We start from the raw sequence: 17,135 nt of genomic DNA, 5'->3' as shown, positions 1-17,135 counted from the left end.
TATGGGGGAGGTGGGCTCCAGGCAACAGCTGGGGTGCAGGAACCCGGGAGCGGGAACAGAGCGCACGCGGTACAGAGGAGCCGAGGGCGCGCGGGCCTGGGAGCCGGGAGCCGGGAGCCGGGACAGGGGACGCGCGCGCGCCCGGGGCGGGGCTCGCCGCCTGGCTCCTCCTCCCCGCCAGGCCCGGCCGCCGCGGTCTTTCCTGGCAGCTCTTAAGGTCCCAGGAAGAGGAGCCCGGAAGAGGAGGAAGAAGCGCCAGGGGCCGGGCGGCTCCCAAGGTGCAGCGGCGCCGCCGCCCGCATGGAGCCCAACGTGCGCTTCTGGATCACCGAACGCCAAGTACGGCCCGGGCCCGGCGCAGCTGGGGGCGGGGAGGGCCGCGCGGCCTGGAGTCGCCGCTGGCCACCGTGACCTTGGGCAGGCCACGTGGTCGCAGCACCCGCCTTCCCGTCTCAGACCCCGGGGAGGGAACGAAGGGAAAGCCAAGCTTGCAGGATGCCGACGGCCACGGCGGTTAGCGTGCGTCGCCTCTGCCGCACACTTGGCTAGGGAGGGTAACGCAGTGTCACCCTGCAGATCGCACGAACCAGGAGTCACTTCCCACCCCTCAGGGGTCTGCTTCTGCTGCTCAGGCTGTTGCTGAGCACCAGGTTGGAGAGGCACAAAACAGGTCCTCCCCAGGAGCCCCACAGGAGTCTGTAGGCTCAGCCACCCGACCGTGAGATTCCGGGCTGCGGGAAGCCCCGCCTCCAGGCAGTGGCCGGAGGCTTTGTCCAATAGAAATAGGATGGAGCCACGTGGGTAATTCCAAATTTTCTAGTAGTCACATTAAAAAAATATATATGACTTTTTACCTTGTAATTTTAATAATATATTGCATTTAGCCCAGTAGAAACAAAATATTAACATTTCAACATGTAACCAATATAAAAAATTATGAATGCGATTTCTTACATCCTTTTCTCTAGAAGTCTTTGTGTATGGTTTCCACATACAGCACATCTCGAATTGGCCTGGCCACATGTGGTTAATTGGACAGCACGTGTCTAGAGTGTTCTCATTCAGCCTTGACCTAGAGCAGAGCTTAGCTCCTTTCTCTTAGGCGGGAAAGTCAAGGACAAGAAACTCAAGTTGTCCTAGCAGAGCCAGGTCTCAAAGAGGGAGTCACTGCAAAGTCTGTGGGCATTGGGAAGCAAACCAAGCCTCCTTTCTCCATATGTGAACCAAACTGCCTTTATTGAGCCTTCACTGGAGAGTTCAGTTCTTTATGACTGGAGATAAGCCTTATAACCAGACTTTCCAGGTGACACCGGTTCAATCCCTGGGTGGGAAAGATCCCCAGAGGAGGAAATGGCAACCCACTCCAGTATTCTTGCCTGGAGAATCCCATAAACAGAGGAGCCCGGTACGCTACAGTCCTTAGGGTTGCAACGAGGTGACATAGCGTGCATGCAAGCCTTATAATCACCCAAGGGGTGTGAAGAAACAGATTCTAAGACCTTAATAGGCAGTGCTTCAAGGTGATATGTGGGGAGTGAACATAGGTCCATTTGACTCTAAAGTCTGGGCTTTTAATCCTCAAGAGCAATTCGAAGTGAAAAGCACAGGCCATTGGGTCATTTCCTGGTTGGGCTTCCTTGAGTACATTCATGAGCCCTTGGAAGCTTCAGTGTCTTCACCTGTAAGATGGGGATGTTGTGAGGATTCTAGGAGATGCTGCAAGGAGAAGGCCCTATGAGGTTCTGAAAATAATGTTAACTGTTATTATTACCTGTTTTTGTTTTTCTGCTGCCATTAACCTCTCTGGTGCTCCTGCCCCTCTTAAGTCTTTTATTCAAAGATTTCTTCAGTGGACAGAATTGTTGGATCCTACGAATTTGGTCCTTTCAATTGTAAGTATTTTCTTGTTTTCAAAATAGTGGATTTCACATTTTATTCTGAAATGTGAAGGTTGTATCTCCCTTTTCAAAGCAGTTGAAATAGCAGAATCCATGTATATTATCATGTTTTTACTCCTTGTGAGTGAACTTGTGAGATGGGAAGGTTGCTACATAAAAACAGACATCCATTTAACAGGTAGTACCAAATCTTGGCTTCCTGGGTGAGTGACTTCATGGTAGACAATCTGCCTGCAATGTAGGAGACACAGGTTCAATTCCTGGATTTGGAAGATCCCCTGGAGAAGGAAATGGCAACCCACTCCAGTATTCTTGCCTAGGAAATCCCATAGACAGAGGAGCCTAGCGGGCTATAGTCCATGGGGCCACAAAAGAGTTGGACACGACTTATTGACTAAACAACAATAACCAACCAAACCCTGGGCCTGGTGCTGGTGGTTTCAAAAATAAACCTCCCTGGTAATGGAGGACAGACTAGCAAAGCTAGTCACAGACCTTGACCCAGGGATCTAAGGGCAAGGTGCAGCAGGGAATTGGGGGAGGTTGTTTAAAGAAGGCTGGGAGGGAGAGAGGGTGGGCCAGGGAGGAACTGTCAGGAAGACAGGACTGTAAGCAAAGGGGAGGGAGCCAGGGGCCAGGTCACCCAGTTACTGAGTCTTTTAACTCAGGGGAACCAGACAGTTCTGGAAGGTTCTTGTGTATCATTCAGACAAGAGGGATTTTTACTTAGCCATGTGGTGAGTAACCAGAGGGACCCAGACTATGATCAGTTCAGGAGATGACTCAATTGTCTAAGTGAAAGATGAGAGTTTGAACCAGGTGTGGCTGAGGGATGAAGAGGAAGAGAAACCCTTCATGAGAGACCAGCAATGACACTTTCAGCCAGATCCACCGGGACACTTCCATCTTTGTGCTCAAATAAATGTTCCCTGTCATTTTGTTTATAATAGAGAAAAATAGGAAACAAGCTGAATGCACATCAGTAGGGAAATAGAGAAACAGAAAATGCTATATTCATGCAGTGGAATACTGAGAGTGTGGGTTCAATCCCTGATCAAGAATTAAGATCCTGCAAGCTTCTTGGAGAAGTAAAAAAAAAAAAAAAAAATTAAAATCAGGTGTTACTAAGCATGTGATTCTTAAATCTGTGGATAAATCTGAAGTTGAGATCATTGCTTGATTTCTTTATATCTAATTGTAGGAAAAAATAGAAAAATCAAGGCAACTGTTGTTAACAAATGAAGATGCATCCAGAGGTGACCTGGAGGACAAAAGGGTATGTTTCTTGTTCCCAGGTGTGCATGGCTCAAGGCTGGGCTTCGCTGCCTTCAGGTGATTCCAACTGCATGGTCTGAACTCAAGTGGGATTTTGTCATCATAAACACTACTCAGTTGGGTTAGCTTTTAAAATATAGTTAGGACTCCTTCTTGTAAGCTAGATGAATATGAGTTATGACTGTTAGGAACTAGTATTAAGGGGAAAAAGCATAGGGTTCCTCCTGTGCAACAGAGATTGGCAGTTGTAATATCTGTTATGGGTGTTCTCTGTAGCTGACTCCCGAGCCCCATGGCCAATTCCAGAATTCTGGCAGGCCTCTGAAGTCAGCATCTGCTCCCTGTTAGAAGCAGTGTTACAGGGTGGGGTTACAGCCCCTGCCCAAAGACTTAAGCCCAGTGTTTGTTATCTACCTTGCAGCAAATGGGGCTTTCCAGAGCCCACAAACATCAATCCCTTGAGGCAGCCTGCGGAAAGCTTGCATGTTTAACTTGGTTTTTCTAAGAACTTGTTGGGGCCTCTGAACTCACACCTGGCTCTGTTACAGTGACTTGGCTAATGGTGTGGTTTGCACACAGCCTGCTCCACTCTGAGCTGGGGGAGGCTGGCTGCATTCAGGGACTCCCCCAAGGGGTGAGTTAGAAGTTGGCCTCTCCAAGGTCACAGACTTGGGGGGCTTTTTAATGTTTTGGTCATTTTCATGTGGCTCTTATTTTTGCTTCTTGTTAGTTCATTCATTTGATTTACTTGTTTTGATCTGCTTTGCCCCCGTGGTAGAAAACAGTTCACCCTCCACTCTCTGAAAGGTAGCAAAGGTGGTACCAGAAATGAAACTGGAGAGGAGCTATTTTGGCTGCCGAGCCACCTTTAAAAGCTATTGCTTGGTCTTTCTCTTTTTAGATACAAGAAGCTTGGAAGAGAAGTCTTGTAAGTTTCAGCCCCATCCTAATTTTTAGCCTAAAATAGCGAAACCAAACAGCAGACTCACCTTTGTGTTTACCCCTCTGAAGTCCACAGTGCATCCTGACAATAGCAGACTAATCCCTGGTCCTTTTCGACCTGCAGGTGAGTTGATTCTAATTCTCACAAGTGGTTTGTAACCTTTAGAAAACCTTGCCTCCCTCCAAATCATGTGGTTGGTTCCCCTGGCAACCAGCCCCATCCTTCGGTGCTTTCCCAAAGCCACCATATTGACATTATCTCAGGTGTGGTTGAAAGGGGCTTGCTTTGAAGAATGAGAGGCACTTGGTCCAGCGGCTAAGACTCCATGCTCTCAACGCAGGGGGCCCAGGTTCGATCCTTGACCAGGGAACTAGATCCTGCATGCCACAGCTAAGACCTGGTGCAGCCAAATAAATTAAAAAAAAAAAAAAGAATAAGAGATACTCCTTTCACCTTTATCCCCCTTCTCACTTAGGAAATTTCAAGGGTTTTAGGATCTCTGTGCCAGGAATAGGGATGAAGACTAAATACATATGTCTTGTAAGTCACAGTGTCACAGATGTATTGAGTTCACCTGGAAGGGTGAAAGAAGGCTTGCAACAAGTGACCACTTACCCTCAGGGAGAGAAAGCCTGGTCAGGCCTTCCTCTGCTGTGCTGGTTTTCAGTTTTGCCTCATGCAGGTGGTTGTTAATTGTATTAGAAAGAAAAGTGCGTAAAAAATATCCTTTGACTCCCGTGCCTGAGAAGAGGCTTCAGGGTGGGCGGTTTCCCACCCTCTCTGCCGTCACTGACCCTCTTGTCTTTTTCGCCAGCTCTCCTGCCTTTCACAGCGCCCACGGTAAGTAAGCTGCCATTCACCACTAAGAAGCCAAGGGGTCAGGAGGACGTCCATCCATCTCCTAAGTTCTGGGACCCTGTCCCGTGACTATCTGATAGATGGTTGGGACCTCTCACCTCTGACCCTTGTGCACACCCCACCCCTACTTATCTCCCCGGGCATCAGGGCCTGTTGTGGATACACAGGGTCGCAAGGTAACCCTTTCTTTGAATACCTACCATGTGCCAAGCTCTAAGGGGGAGGTAGATGAGTTAGGACATGCTCTGTGGCACAGGCCCATGTCACTGGCCGTCACCTCCTCTCCCCAAGCCCCGTCCCCCGAATCAGGCAGGCCCTCCCCTGGGACCTGGAATCACCCTCCCCCCGCAGTGAGGCTGTCCACCTTGGCTCTCATGAGGCGTGCTTACTAAGTGACAGCACTCCTCTGCCCCCTGCAAATTTAATTTAAAATAAATTAAAATGCTGCTTTTCAACCACCCTGCTCGATTGCACGTCTGGAGACAGGGACCACCGTGAGGCACCCCCCGGGCTCTCACTGCCCGTGGGGGCCCATCCAACACCACCTGTCTATGGGCCACTTGCCCCCAGCATCCACATCTTCTGCTTCTTGCCCCACTCTTGGAGACTCGGTTCTACATCTCCCTGGGGAGATTCTGTGTACCACAAGCCTTCCCTCCCCACCCCAAGACACTCTCAGTTCTGCTTTATTTTCTTTAATTGAAGTATACTTCATTTACAGTGCTTCAGGTTTACAGCAGAGTGGTTCATTATATATGTATTCTTTTTCAGATTCTTTTCCACTGTAGGTTATTACAAGATCTTGGCTATAGTTCTCTGTACTACACAGTAGGTCCTTGTTTATTTTATGTATAGTAGTCTATATGTGCTTTACTTTCTTTACAGCTATTTCTGTCAATGCTGCCAGTGAAAAGTCTGAAGTCCATGATTTTACCTCAGGTAGCAATTCTTTCTATTTCAGAATTATTGAATTTGTTGCACTTGAAACCAAAATGTGACGTGTTCGCCTCTGTCTTCCTGTAGGCTTCCTTCTACACCTACAGTACAGCCTTCAACATCGTCAATGGAAACGCAAGCTATGTGAGTATTACGAGGCCCAGAGGCCATGCAGTTCCACACTGTTTCTTTTGGCGATTTTGTGTGTGTGTTGGAATTATCTTTCCTGGGTAAAACTGTGGTATTTGCTAAATATGAACGTTTGTTTTTCCCTAGGATCGCCGTGCACACGAGAGCTTATTACTAGGAGCAGGAGTGATTGTGTCTTCAACTTTTTTGGGCGTATGTATTTTGTTTGTTTGTTTGTTTGTTTTTTGGGCGTATGTATTTTTAAAATGTGTCAAATCTTTTACTCCTCAGAATCAAAATTGTATGTTCTAACTGAATTTAGAAAGTATGATTAAGACATAAAGAAGAAAATCAAAGTTACCTGTAATCCTATAACCCCAAAATTATGTGATTTTTTTTTCCCCTAAGTTTCTAGGCATGGACTCAGTACTAGTATCTTTCATAAAAAAATTAATTCAGGGACTTTCCTGGCGGTCCAGTGGTTAAGACTCGGAACTTCCACTGCAGGGGGTGTAGGTTTGATCCCTGGTCAGGGAACTAAGATCCCATATGCAGCAGTATTCGACCAAAAACAAAAAATAATGTCATGTTTGTAAACATGTTATACAAATTGTGTGTTGCTTTCAATGTCAGGATACTGTAATGAGTGAAAATGTAGACTTCAGAGTCTGGTGAGCCTGGGTTCACATCTTGGCTCAAATCCGTAATATCTTAGTGACTCTGGACACGTTCTGTAGCCTAAGTCTCCAAGTGTTCCTCTGATGATCAGGGAGAACACTTCACTGTTGCAGGAATTAAAACAAGAAATATGTGGAGACACGTGCAGGGTCCTGCCCTGTAACAGGAACTGAGTTGACACTAGCTCTCTGCTGATCCCATGCAATAATGATTTGTCTCTCTCATTTTCTAGTTATTCCCTCGTCTGCTCCAAGTAAGGCTTTCAATGAATAGCGTTCTGAGCAGAAACTTCATTCCCGTCATCATTCTTGGTAAGCAGGAGCCTGTCTCCATCTTCAGGTATACCCCAGTCTCTGGGCCTCAAGGCAGCTGGTGAGAGCCACCATTTACAGCTTGCTGGTGCTTCCAGGTCCAGATGGGGTCTTTGGTTTGAGAAATGACGCTTTCTCTGTAGATACCCGTTGAGTTGTCAAAGGATGAACACAAACCTGGAAACACAAATTACATTTTATTTATATTTATATAAATAAATATATTATTTATAATAAATGTTATATTCCAATTAATATTTTTTATTTTTAAAAATTTTTATTGGAATATAATTGCTTTACAGTGTTAGTTTCTGCTGTACAGCAAAGGGAATCAGCTATATGTATGTCTGTGTATGTGTGTGTGTATACACATTTACCCTCCATCTTGAACCTCCTTCCCACCGCCCCCATCCCACCCCTCCAGGTCATCACAGAGCGCTGAGCTAAGCTCCTGCACTGCACAGCAGTTTCCCACTAGCTCTCGGTTTTATACATGGTGGTGTATATACGTCAATCCCAGTCTCCCAGTTCGTCCTCCACCCCCGACCCCTCTCTGTGTCCGCACGTCCATTCGCTACATCTCCATCTTTTTGTAAAGACTGTACAAGCCTTATCCATATATTATTTCACTGAATCTTGACAACAACTTAGGGGCAGGTAATAGTATCCCCATTTACAGATGAGGAGACTGAGGCAAGGGGCGGTTAGGGAGATTTTCTAGGGTTACACAGGGAGGAAGTAGTAGTCTTGGGGATTTCAAACCAGTGGTCTGATGATGGCACCCCACTCCAGTACTCTTGCCTGGAAAATCCCATAGACAGAGGAGCCTAGTGGGCTGCAGTCCATGGGGTCACTAAGAGTCGGGTACGACTGAGCCACTTCACTTTCACTTTTCACTTTCATGCATTGGAGAAGGAAATGGCAATGCATTCCAGTGTTCTTGCCTGGAGAATCCCAGGGATGGGGGAGCCTGGTGGGCTGCTGCCTATGGGGTCGCACAGAGTCAGACACGACTGAAGCAACTTAGCAGCAGCAGCAGCAGCAGGTCTGACTCTTAAGGGAGGGACAGAGATATTAACCAACTGTTTTAAATTTGCCAGTCTGCAAGTTCGGTAATTCACACTCAGCATTTGGGCTTGGAAATCAAAGCAGCTTGAAGAGTTGGCAGAATTAGGTCAGTGGTAAAATCTGGGAAATTATGTTATAGAAACTGGGTCAAGCCAGCTTCAGCAAAGAAGGCAGGCATATTTCAAGGGCCCCGGGGTTTCTCTGGGAATCCCATCAAGGGTGTCAGGACTTGGGGCTGAGTTGTAGTCAGAATCCAAGACTGAGAGGCCAGCAGTTCTGACCCCTACTCCACAGCCCAGGAGAAAGCTGACCTTTTATGTGTCAGGTGACCACCCATGGATCGGCAAAGCACACCCATCAGAGAAAGAGGCATGACCTTCGGAAGCATGTCCCTTCACTGGACCCACACTCATCCCTCTGTTTCCTTCTTTACATCCACAGCCCAGCTCAGTGGGATGAACGTGATCGCCTCCCGAAGTTTGGAGCCCATGCGTGGGATCGAGGTCATGGACAAGGAAGGCAATGTCATAGGTTATTCCAGAAAAGCCGGGACAAAGGTAGGGGACGCACGCCTTGGAGCTTTAAGCTGCTTGCCTTTGGGGCAGAGAATTTAATTGTCAGTCTGAGAGCTGGTAACAAATTCACATCTCCCTTCAGCCTTTTCTGATCTGTCATTTCTCATGATGCTCAGAGGCAGTTTACATTTGCACTCTGATGTTTAAAAGATGATGCGGTATCTGGGTTCTCCAGAGAAACGGAACCAATAGAATATCTGACCATCTATCAGTCATCTATATAGATACATTAAGGGTGTGCTGTGCTAAGTCGCTTCAGTCGTGTCTGACTTTTTTGGAACCCTATGGATGTAGCCCACCAGACTCCTCTGTCTGTGGGATTCTCCAGGCAAGAATACTGGAGTCGGTTGCCACGCCCTCCTCTTCCAGAGGATCTTCCTGAGCCAGGGATCGAACCCACGTCTCTTCTGTCTCCTGCCTTAGCAGGCAAGTTCTTTACCACTAGCGCCACCTTCTCCAGTGGATCTTCCCAACCCAGGAATCGAACTGGGATCTCCTGCATTGCAGTCAGATTCTTTACCAGCTGAGCTACCAGAGAACCCAAATATATATCGAGATTTATTTTATTATTATTTTAAGTTTTACTATTTGGCGTACTGGGTCTTAGTTGTGGCATGCGGAAGCTCCTAGCTGCTGCTTGTGGGATCGAGTTCCCTGACCAGGGATTGACCAAGACTGGGAGCAGAGTCTTAGCCCTTGGACCACCAGGGAAGTCCCACCACAGTCCAATTTTAAAACATGTTCATCCCCCTGAAAGTTTTGTCGGGGCCCGTTTCAGTCACTCCCCCTCCCACCCCCAGCCCCAGGGAAACCCTGATCTGCTTCATGTCTTCATTGTTTTACCTTTTCTAGAAGTGTCATGCAAGTGAATCACAGTATTTTTGTGTCTGGCCTCTTTGGCTTTTGAGGTTCATCCATCTTTTCATGCATTGGTAGGGCATGGCTTTTTATTGCAGAGTAGTCTCCCACTGTCGGAGAAGGCAGTGGCACCCCACTCCAGTGTTCTTGCCTGGAGAATCCCAGGGACGGGGGAGCCTGGTGGGCTGCCGTCTCTGGGGTCGCACAGAGTCGGACACGACTGAAGCAACGTAGCAGCAGCAGTCTCCCACTGTATGGCTGTACCATGTTTTGCTTGTCTACTCCCCAGGCGATGGACATTTGGATTGTGTCCAATTTTTGGCTTTGCCCCTGATGCCGCTCTGACCACTTGTTTACAACTCTGTGTGTGGATGTGTTTTGGCATTTTTCTTCAACTGAATTTTAACTGCAGGGCATGGTGAGAAGCATGAGAGCAAATGCCTAATCCACAAGTTGTTCTTCAGCACCTCCCACCTCTCGGGTTCTCTGCTGGGCTCTGGAGACCCACCCCCTCACCAGTCAGCATCGCTTCTCTCCAGGGGCTGGGAGGGAGCCTCGGGCCCTGCTAGCTACCCAGTTATCTAGCCCATCTTATTGAGAGGAGCTTCCTTGTTTGCAACACAGCCAATTTAGGGTAAAAGAAAGGTTTGATGATCTACTTTTAAAAAAAAAAAGGTGATCTTTCTCTTAAGAATAAAATGTCTGTGACCGTGCGTAAGCTTGATCAATCTTTCGTCACTTCCCTGTCACTGGAAGGTTTCTTTTCTTCAGCTAAAATTTCAGAAACTGCGTAACCAGCAATATCTGATTGTAATAAGGCACCTTTGATCAGATTTCAGGAGCCTAGTCCATGCTGTTTTCCTTTGACTGGCTCTGCCGCCTACTCAGTTGCAGGCCATCACGCATCTCACAGTGTCTCATGACTGGTGTCTGGTTTGCAATGTCTTCCCTTCCACACAAGACAAATGGAGAGAGGCCGGCCTTGCCCTGCTGATGCCGAAGCACACCAGGCTCAGCCACTACTCTTTTCTTCTTGGAGTTGAGTGACTTTATCTTATACTCCTGAAAGGTTATTTTTAAAAGCCACCCTCCTTGCAGCCCTCTGTCCTCGTGGGGGAAGGGCATTCCTACAGGGGATCAGATGAGCTGAGCATTAGTGTCCTAGGCAGAAAACAGGCACGTGGGCAACAGCAGAGAAGCCTGAACAATGGGCTGTAGCCACGGAGTCACAGGAGGCCGGAAGTGCACAGAACAGATTTCAGGGGAGGGCCAAGTGGGCAGAGTGCCTGTCTATCTTGCACTGAGCGTGTAGAGTTGTGTCTTACCCAGGGGTTGGGTTCTGACGTTCCAATGCAAGTGTCATCTATAGTCAAAATTTCCCTTGAACATCTCCAATGTTGCCCTTGAATACACCTGATTTTGTGTATATAATCCGTACTGTCAGTGATATGTTTAAAAGTTCAATATAGAGAGTAACGTATATTATAGAAAAGATGGCAACAGATATAGACTATACATGCATGTTTATGCAAAATAAAATTGTATAACACACTGTTCATCACACAAGCTAAAGATGGGTGCATGCAGGCAGGCTCATGCATGTTACATGCGGACATGATGCCATGCCAGTGCACTCGGAGCTGGGCTTCCCCTACTGGAAGGAGTGGGATTAACTGGGGGCGGTTCAGGAGAGGAAGGTTGGTGTGCAGAGTTCTGGACTGAAAGAAAAACGTGGAGATGTCCTCAGTGGCAAATCAAGCTTTTCCAGCAAACGGCCTGCCATTTAGTTCTAAGTAAGGATTTATCTGTCAGCTGCTTCTGCTTGTACTTAATATTTTATTTGGGGTGGTTGGTGGGAGTGATGGAGACCATTGTGGAGTCAGGGATAGGTTAATCTCATCTCCGATCATTCCAGGCACCAACTCCAGGCATCTTCTGTACGTGTGCAGGTCAAGCGCCGCTTCCAGCTCTTTGCACGTGCAGAGAGGGGAGAATGGCAGTTTGCCAGTCTCTGTCGTGAGTTGCAAGATCCCTGGAAATTGTCCCACTCCATGTGCTAAGCTGCTTTCTTTTCATTTCCTCTAGGCCGTTAAAGATACAGCAACATCCAGAGTTGTGCTGTTTGGGACCTCTGCGTTTATCCCTGAAGTCTTCGCATACTTTTTTAAAAGGTAAGAGGTATGCTTATATCCCCAGGAAGGAATAAACGTGTTGACCATCAAAATCGCATAAAATTTGTCAAGTACTGAACCTGATGAGCGGGATAGGAAGAAGGTGCTTTAGGAATCTTCCTTCTAAACAGTCTTCATCACCATTAAGATGGTAGGATTGATTTAGGGCAGGTCTGGAAATCCTGATGTGCACGTTCCAGCAAACCTGGACTCTCCCCCAGGCTCTGTCCTCAGTTACATGTACTCCTTGGGCATGTCCCTGCACCTGCTGAGGCTCCATTCCTCATTTCTGTTGATAGAAAGATGAGTTTGGAGGATTTGCGGGCCAGTATTCTTGCCTGGAGAATTCCAGGAACAGAAGAGCCTGGCAGGCTACAGTCCATGGGGTCACAGAGCCAGACATGACTGAGTGTCTAACACTTCCGCTTTTTCACTTTTCTTTCCCAGCTCTCATGTGCTATGGATGTTGCTCAAGTCTCTCCCCTCGTCGTTCCAAGCATGTGCTAAATTAGCTTAAGTGGCCCAGAATCAGTTGACTGCCATTCCTTTTTTTTTTTTTTCCATTCCTTTATTTGTCCATTTCAATATTTATTCATTTGGCCGTGCCACCTCTTACTTGTGGCATGCAGGATCTTTTGGTTGTAGCTTGTGGATCTAATTCCTCAACCACGGATCAAACCCAGGTCCCCTGCATTAGCAGCACCGCATCTTAACCACTGGATAGCCAGGAAGTCCCTGCCATGGCCTGTTAGGAGGAGAGCCTGGGGTCAGCTAGTGTGAGAGGCCCCACTTGCAGGAAGTAGCTTAGGATAGGAGGAGAGGTGTTGGTTTAGATACCAGGAACAGGGCAGGGGGAGTGGCCTGCGGCAGCAGATCAGAACTCTTGTTGTGCAGGACAGTCCGCTCTTCTCCTTTGTGGGTGTTGTCTTCCTCCTTTCCCTCTGTACATGGGCTTCTTCACATTGACACGTGACTGTGGCCACCTCCCAGCTCGTATCCTTGCAGTGTCCTTTTTTTTTTTTTTTTTAATTTTTGGCTGTCCCCACAGCATGTGGGACCTTAATTCCCCAACTAGGGATCAAGCCCACACCCCCTGCATTGGAAGGCGGAGTACTGGAGGGGGTTGCCATGCCCTCCACCAGGAGATCTTCCCAACCCAAGGATTGAACCCTTGTCTCTCATGTTTAACCTGTATTGGCAGGCGGGTTCTTTAGCACTAGATCCACCTGGGAAGCCCCTTAATCACTAGACCACTAGGGAAGTCCTCAGTGTCTGGATGAGAGAGAAAAACACAGCAAACCTTGGGGGGCTGGGGGCACGGATTGTCTTGCATGCAGTTCACAAACTCCTGGGAAAGGATTCTGTTAGTCCAAGAGGGGTCACCTGCCCTGTGCTGGCCCAGCCTGCTCTGTCTGGGCTGCTGAGCTAGGAAGCCTCTGTTTGGACCACACAAGGAGTGCATTTCAGGAAGCAGCAGTGTTCTGTCCAACTCTTACTTCCTGTGATCGATCCAGCTGGGTGGCTGTGGGGACTTCTGCTGGGTTGGATCCCCCTGCTCCTCTCTGGCTGACCTCAGCGTGGGGGATTCTGGGAAAGCTGGGATCTCGAGATTGATCCTCCAAGGCCTGCACAGTGGTACCACCTGCCTGGTGGGGAGAGATGGTCTTCATTTCCAGGTGGGCCTTGGGGGTGCCTGGAAGGGACCTCGTCCCACACCCATGACAGTATCCAAGGCAGAGTGGCCGCAGTGGCCCTTCTGACTCAACCTTTTCATTTTTGCCTCTGGAAAGTCTCAAGGCTCAGAAGGGGAAGGTGACTTACCAGAGGGCACAGGGTCTGTCAGTGGCCGAGCCCTAGCTGGACCCTAGGACCCCAGGTCACTGACTTCCCAGGCTGGGTTTCTTGCACCTTCTTCCCACAGTCTCAGAGGTCAGGGTCAGAATGTCACAGTCCAGGGGGGAGGGCGCAGGTCCTAGAATCTGACCTCTTACTTTTGAGAATTTGAAGATGTTAGACAAGGTCCTTACCCGGTCGGTGGCTGCATCCTCTTGTTGGTGTGAAGGAGATGATGATAACACAGACCTCATAGGGTCGGGTGGAGAAGGCAATGGCACCCCACTCCAGTACTCTTGCCTGGAAAATCCCATGGACGGAGGAGCCTGGTGGGCTGCAGTCTATGGGGTCGCTAAGAGTCGGACATGACTGAACAACTTCACTTTCACTTTTCACTTTGATGCATTGGAAAAGGAAATGGCAACCCACTCCAGTGTTCTTGCCTGGAGAATCCCAGGGATGGGGGAGCCTGGTGGGCTGCCGTCTATGGGGTCACACAGAGTCGGACACGACTGAAGCGATTTAGCAGCAGCAGCATAGGGTCGGGGGATAGCAGGTGAGCAGATGCACGTGAAGTGCTAGACCCGGGCCTGACATGTAGACAGAGCTCCATCTGTGCAGCTGCTGGTATCACCTGTTGCGGGGTGATTAGGAACGGAGGCCGGGCCTGCGGCTGCTCACAAAACAATTGCCTGCCATTTAAGCACAGGGCGGGCCTCTAAAAAAGCCCTGAAGGGACATCCCTGGTGGCCCAGTGGGTGAGTCCAAGCTTGCATTGCAGGTGGCCTGGGTTCGATCCCAGGATGGGGAACTGAGACCCTGCATTGCCGTGTGGTGAGACCAAAAAAATAAATAAAAATTTAAGTAAGCCATCTTTTAAAAAATTTTTTTATTAAATTAAAAGGCCCTGGTACCTTTTTCTTACAGGACCCAGTTTTTCCTGCAGAATCCATGGTCACTGTGGACGCTGAAGCTTTCTTGTACTGTCCTCGTCATGGGATTGATGGTGCCAGTTTCCTTTAGTGTCTTCCCACAGATCGGACGGGTAAGTGTCCCCCTTTAACTTCCTCTTAAAAAAATTGTCTTTTCTCATTATCAGAGTGAGATAACTCATTCTCTGAAAAAAAATCAGGCCAAGTTTACAGAGGAAGAAGTTTGAGTGAGCTCCGGGAGTTGGTGATGGACAGGGAGGCCTGGCGTGCTGTGATTCATGGGGTCTCAAAGAGTTGGACACAACTGAGCGACTGAACTGAAAACAAAATAACATCATTTACACATAATCCCACCCTGCAGATGACTTGTACAGTTTTGGATTCTGTTTTTCTTAACTGTGTATCCGAAGTGTTTTTCTGGGACAGTCAAAAAAAAAAAACAACTTTGAGATAGTTTAAAGCTTCATGAGATACTATAGTGACCCCCCCATCCCATGGACTTTCCGCAGTGATGAAAACGGTGTGTATGTGTTGTCCAGTATGTGTAGACCCTCATCACAGCTGGCTATTGAGCACTGGAAACATGGCTAATATGACTGAGGGATTGCATTTTTAACCTAGTTTAATCTTAAATGCTCACGTGCAGCCAGTAACACCTGTTCTGTGTGTGCTTAGTCATGTCCGACTCTTTGCAGCCCCATGGACTGTAGCCCACCAGGCTTCTCTGTCTATGGGATTTCCCAGGCAAGAATACTGGAGTGGGTTGCCATTTCCTACTCCAGGGGAATCTTCCTGAACCAGGGGTCGAACCCAAGTCTGTCTCCTGCACTGGCAGGTAGATTCTTTACCACTTGGAATCTTTACCACTAGCGCCACCTGGGAAGCCCCTGCTGCTCTATAGAGCAGGATATATTATTATCTGTGATGAGTCAGACTGCCTGGACTCAGATTCCCAGCTCATCCGTGACCCTGGTCAATCTGCTTAAACTCTCTGAGGCTTAGTTTCTATTAAAGACAGACGGAGGTCATACCTCTGCAAAGGCTTGTTGCTGATAGCAAGGACATTACTAATGTAGTAGATACTGATTTCCAGCATTTCTTGGCTGAAATGCTTGTTGCTGTCACGACCACCACCCCCGACCCCCGACCCCCACCAAGCAAGTCTTGGCATTTGCTGGACGTTTAAAATACCTTGTTGATCCAAGGTGGGCTTGAGGTGACTGAATGGTGGTCCTGTCCTGCCCGGGGTGGCTTGCAGATAGAGTGCAGGGCTAAGAGACGTTCTGCCAGGGCCCTGCCCAGGGTACCTCCTCAGACATTGTGTGAGCTGCAGCATTTGTTTATATTTGAAATTTTCCATAAGAACGTTTATAAGGGACTTTCCTGACGGTCTAGTAGTTAGGACTCTGAACTTGCAATCCATGGGGCCCAGGCTCAGCCCTTGGTCAAGGAACTAAGATCCTACAAGCCTCACAATGCGTGGGATTTAGTTCCCTGACCAGGGATTGAACCCGGGCCCTCAGCAGTGACCACATGGAGTCCTAACCACTGAACTGCCCATGAATTCCAGGTTAATTTTTTTTTTAGACATCACTGAAAAGATTGGACTGAAATAGATGCTTTCTGAACTTTTTTTTTTGCTACACTACATGGCTTGCAGGACCTTGGTTCCCCGACCGGGGATTGAACCCAGGGGCTCTTGGCAGTGAAAGCTCCAAATCCTAACATCCTAACCATTCGAGCACTGGGAACTCCTGAAAAAAAATTTTTTTTTAACTTCTAAGGCAAAAAAACTGAATATGCATATTAAGAATTTAACTTTGTTTTTTAGATACAGTGCAACGAGCTTGAAAAGGAAATTCAGTCAGCAACCGAAGAAACAGAACTCTTCTATAACAGAGGGGTGTAGGTGTGCGTTTTAGCTGCATTCATTTGGTTCCTGCGTGAAAACCTTCCTCTAGGGTTTCAGTGTCAAGAACCCTGCCAGAAGTGTCCTGGAAACCCCACAGGTGTCTGTGCCAACAGGATGGCTTACAATGACACCTGCCGAGACTGGTCCTGCCTCAGGTTAAACAGGCTTGGTTGGAAGAAGAGAAACGGGAGCTGTCCTGTCTGACACACGATGTGCAGTTGCTAAGGGGATGTGTGTGTGATGTAAGATTCCATTTTCTATTTGTTTGTCAGCCTGTGAAAGGATACTGTGAAATCACCAATAAACTTGTCTATAGAGTTGAGTGAAAAGGAAGGAGAAAGGTCCACGTGCCCAAAGCACAGGCATTAAACTGCTAGCCCACCTCCAGGTACAATGGTGGGGTGTGAGTGAAGGCCTTCCACCCCCAAAGCAATGGTGTTTGCCTTCTCAGCTTACTCCTGTTGGGACAGCTGCTTAAAACCTTTGCCAGCTGCTACCCAGCTCCTCCTTTCTCCTCCCTGGCAGATGACTCGTTTTCGCCCTCCACGGTGAAAGCCAAGGCTATCGGCCTCCCGGCATGAAGCCTGCTGACCTCCGTCCACCCACGCCCAGCCTCCCCTCCTCCCTGCGTGATCAGCAGTGTCCTGGGCTTGGGCCTGACCAACCCTGCCTGTTTCCTCGGGCCCTGGCTCTGCAGCCTTCACTGCCCCCTCTGGCTTCAGCCTCCCTCCTCTGCTTCTTCCCAGGAGCATTTCAAC

The 17,135-nt window shown here is 48.3% G+C and overlaps 1 protein-coding gene across 1 annotated transcript; it reads left to right on the top strand.

Moving 5' to 3' along the window:
- The first annotated feature begins 156 nt into the window (after window positions 1-156).
- Window positions 157-16,706, top strand: SFXN4 (sideroflexin 4). The gene is made up of 14 exons (XM_019952758.2): window positions 157-339; window positions 1,827-1,892; window positions 3,100-3,174; window positions 4,075-4,101; window positions 4,185-4,239; window positions 4,931-4,956; window positions 5,860-5,913; window positions 5,998-6,054; window positions 6,187-6,252; window positions 6,950-7,028; window positions 8,538-8,653; window positions 11,615-11,700; window positions 14,461-14,578; window positions 16,297-16,706. Exons 1-14 carry the CDS (start codon window positions 301-303, stop codon window positions 16,372-16,374), a joined length of 942 nt encoding a protein of 313 aa, XP_019808317.1. The 5' UTR covers window positions 157-300; the 3' UTR covers window positions 16,375-16,706.
- Window positions 16,707-17,135: the final 429 nt, after the last annotated feature.

This window comes from Bos indicus, chromosome 26 (genome assembly GCF_029378745.1).
Source record: "Bos indicus isolate NIAB-ARS_2022 breed Sahiwal x Tharparkar chromosome 26, NIAB-ARS_B.indTharparkar_mat_pri_1.0, whole genome shotgun sequence".
NCBI lineage: Eukaryota > Metazoa > Chordata > Mammalia > Artiodactyla > Bovidae > Bos > Bos indicus.
Note: the sequence above shows the minus strand (reverse complement) of the source record. Positions and strands in the feature narration are given on the sequence as shown.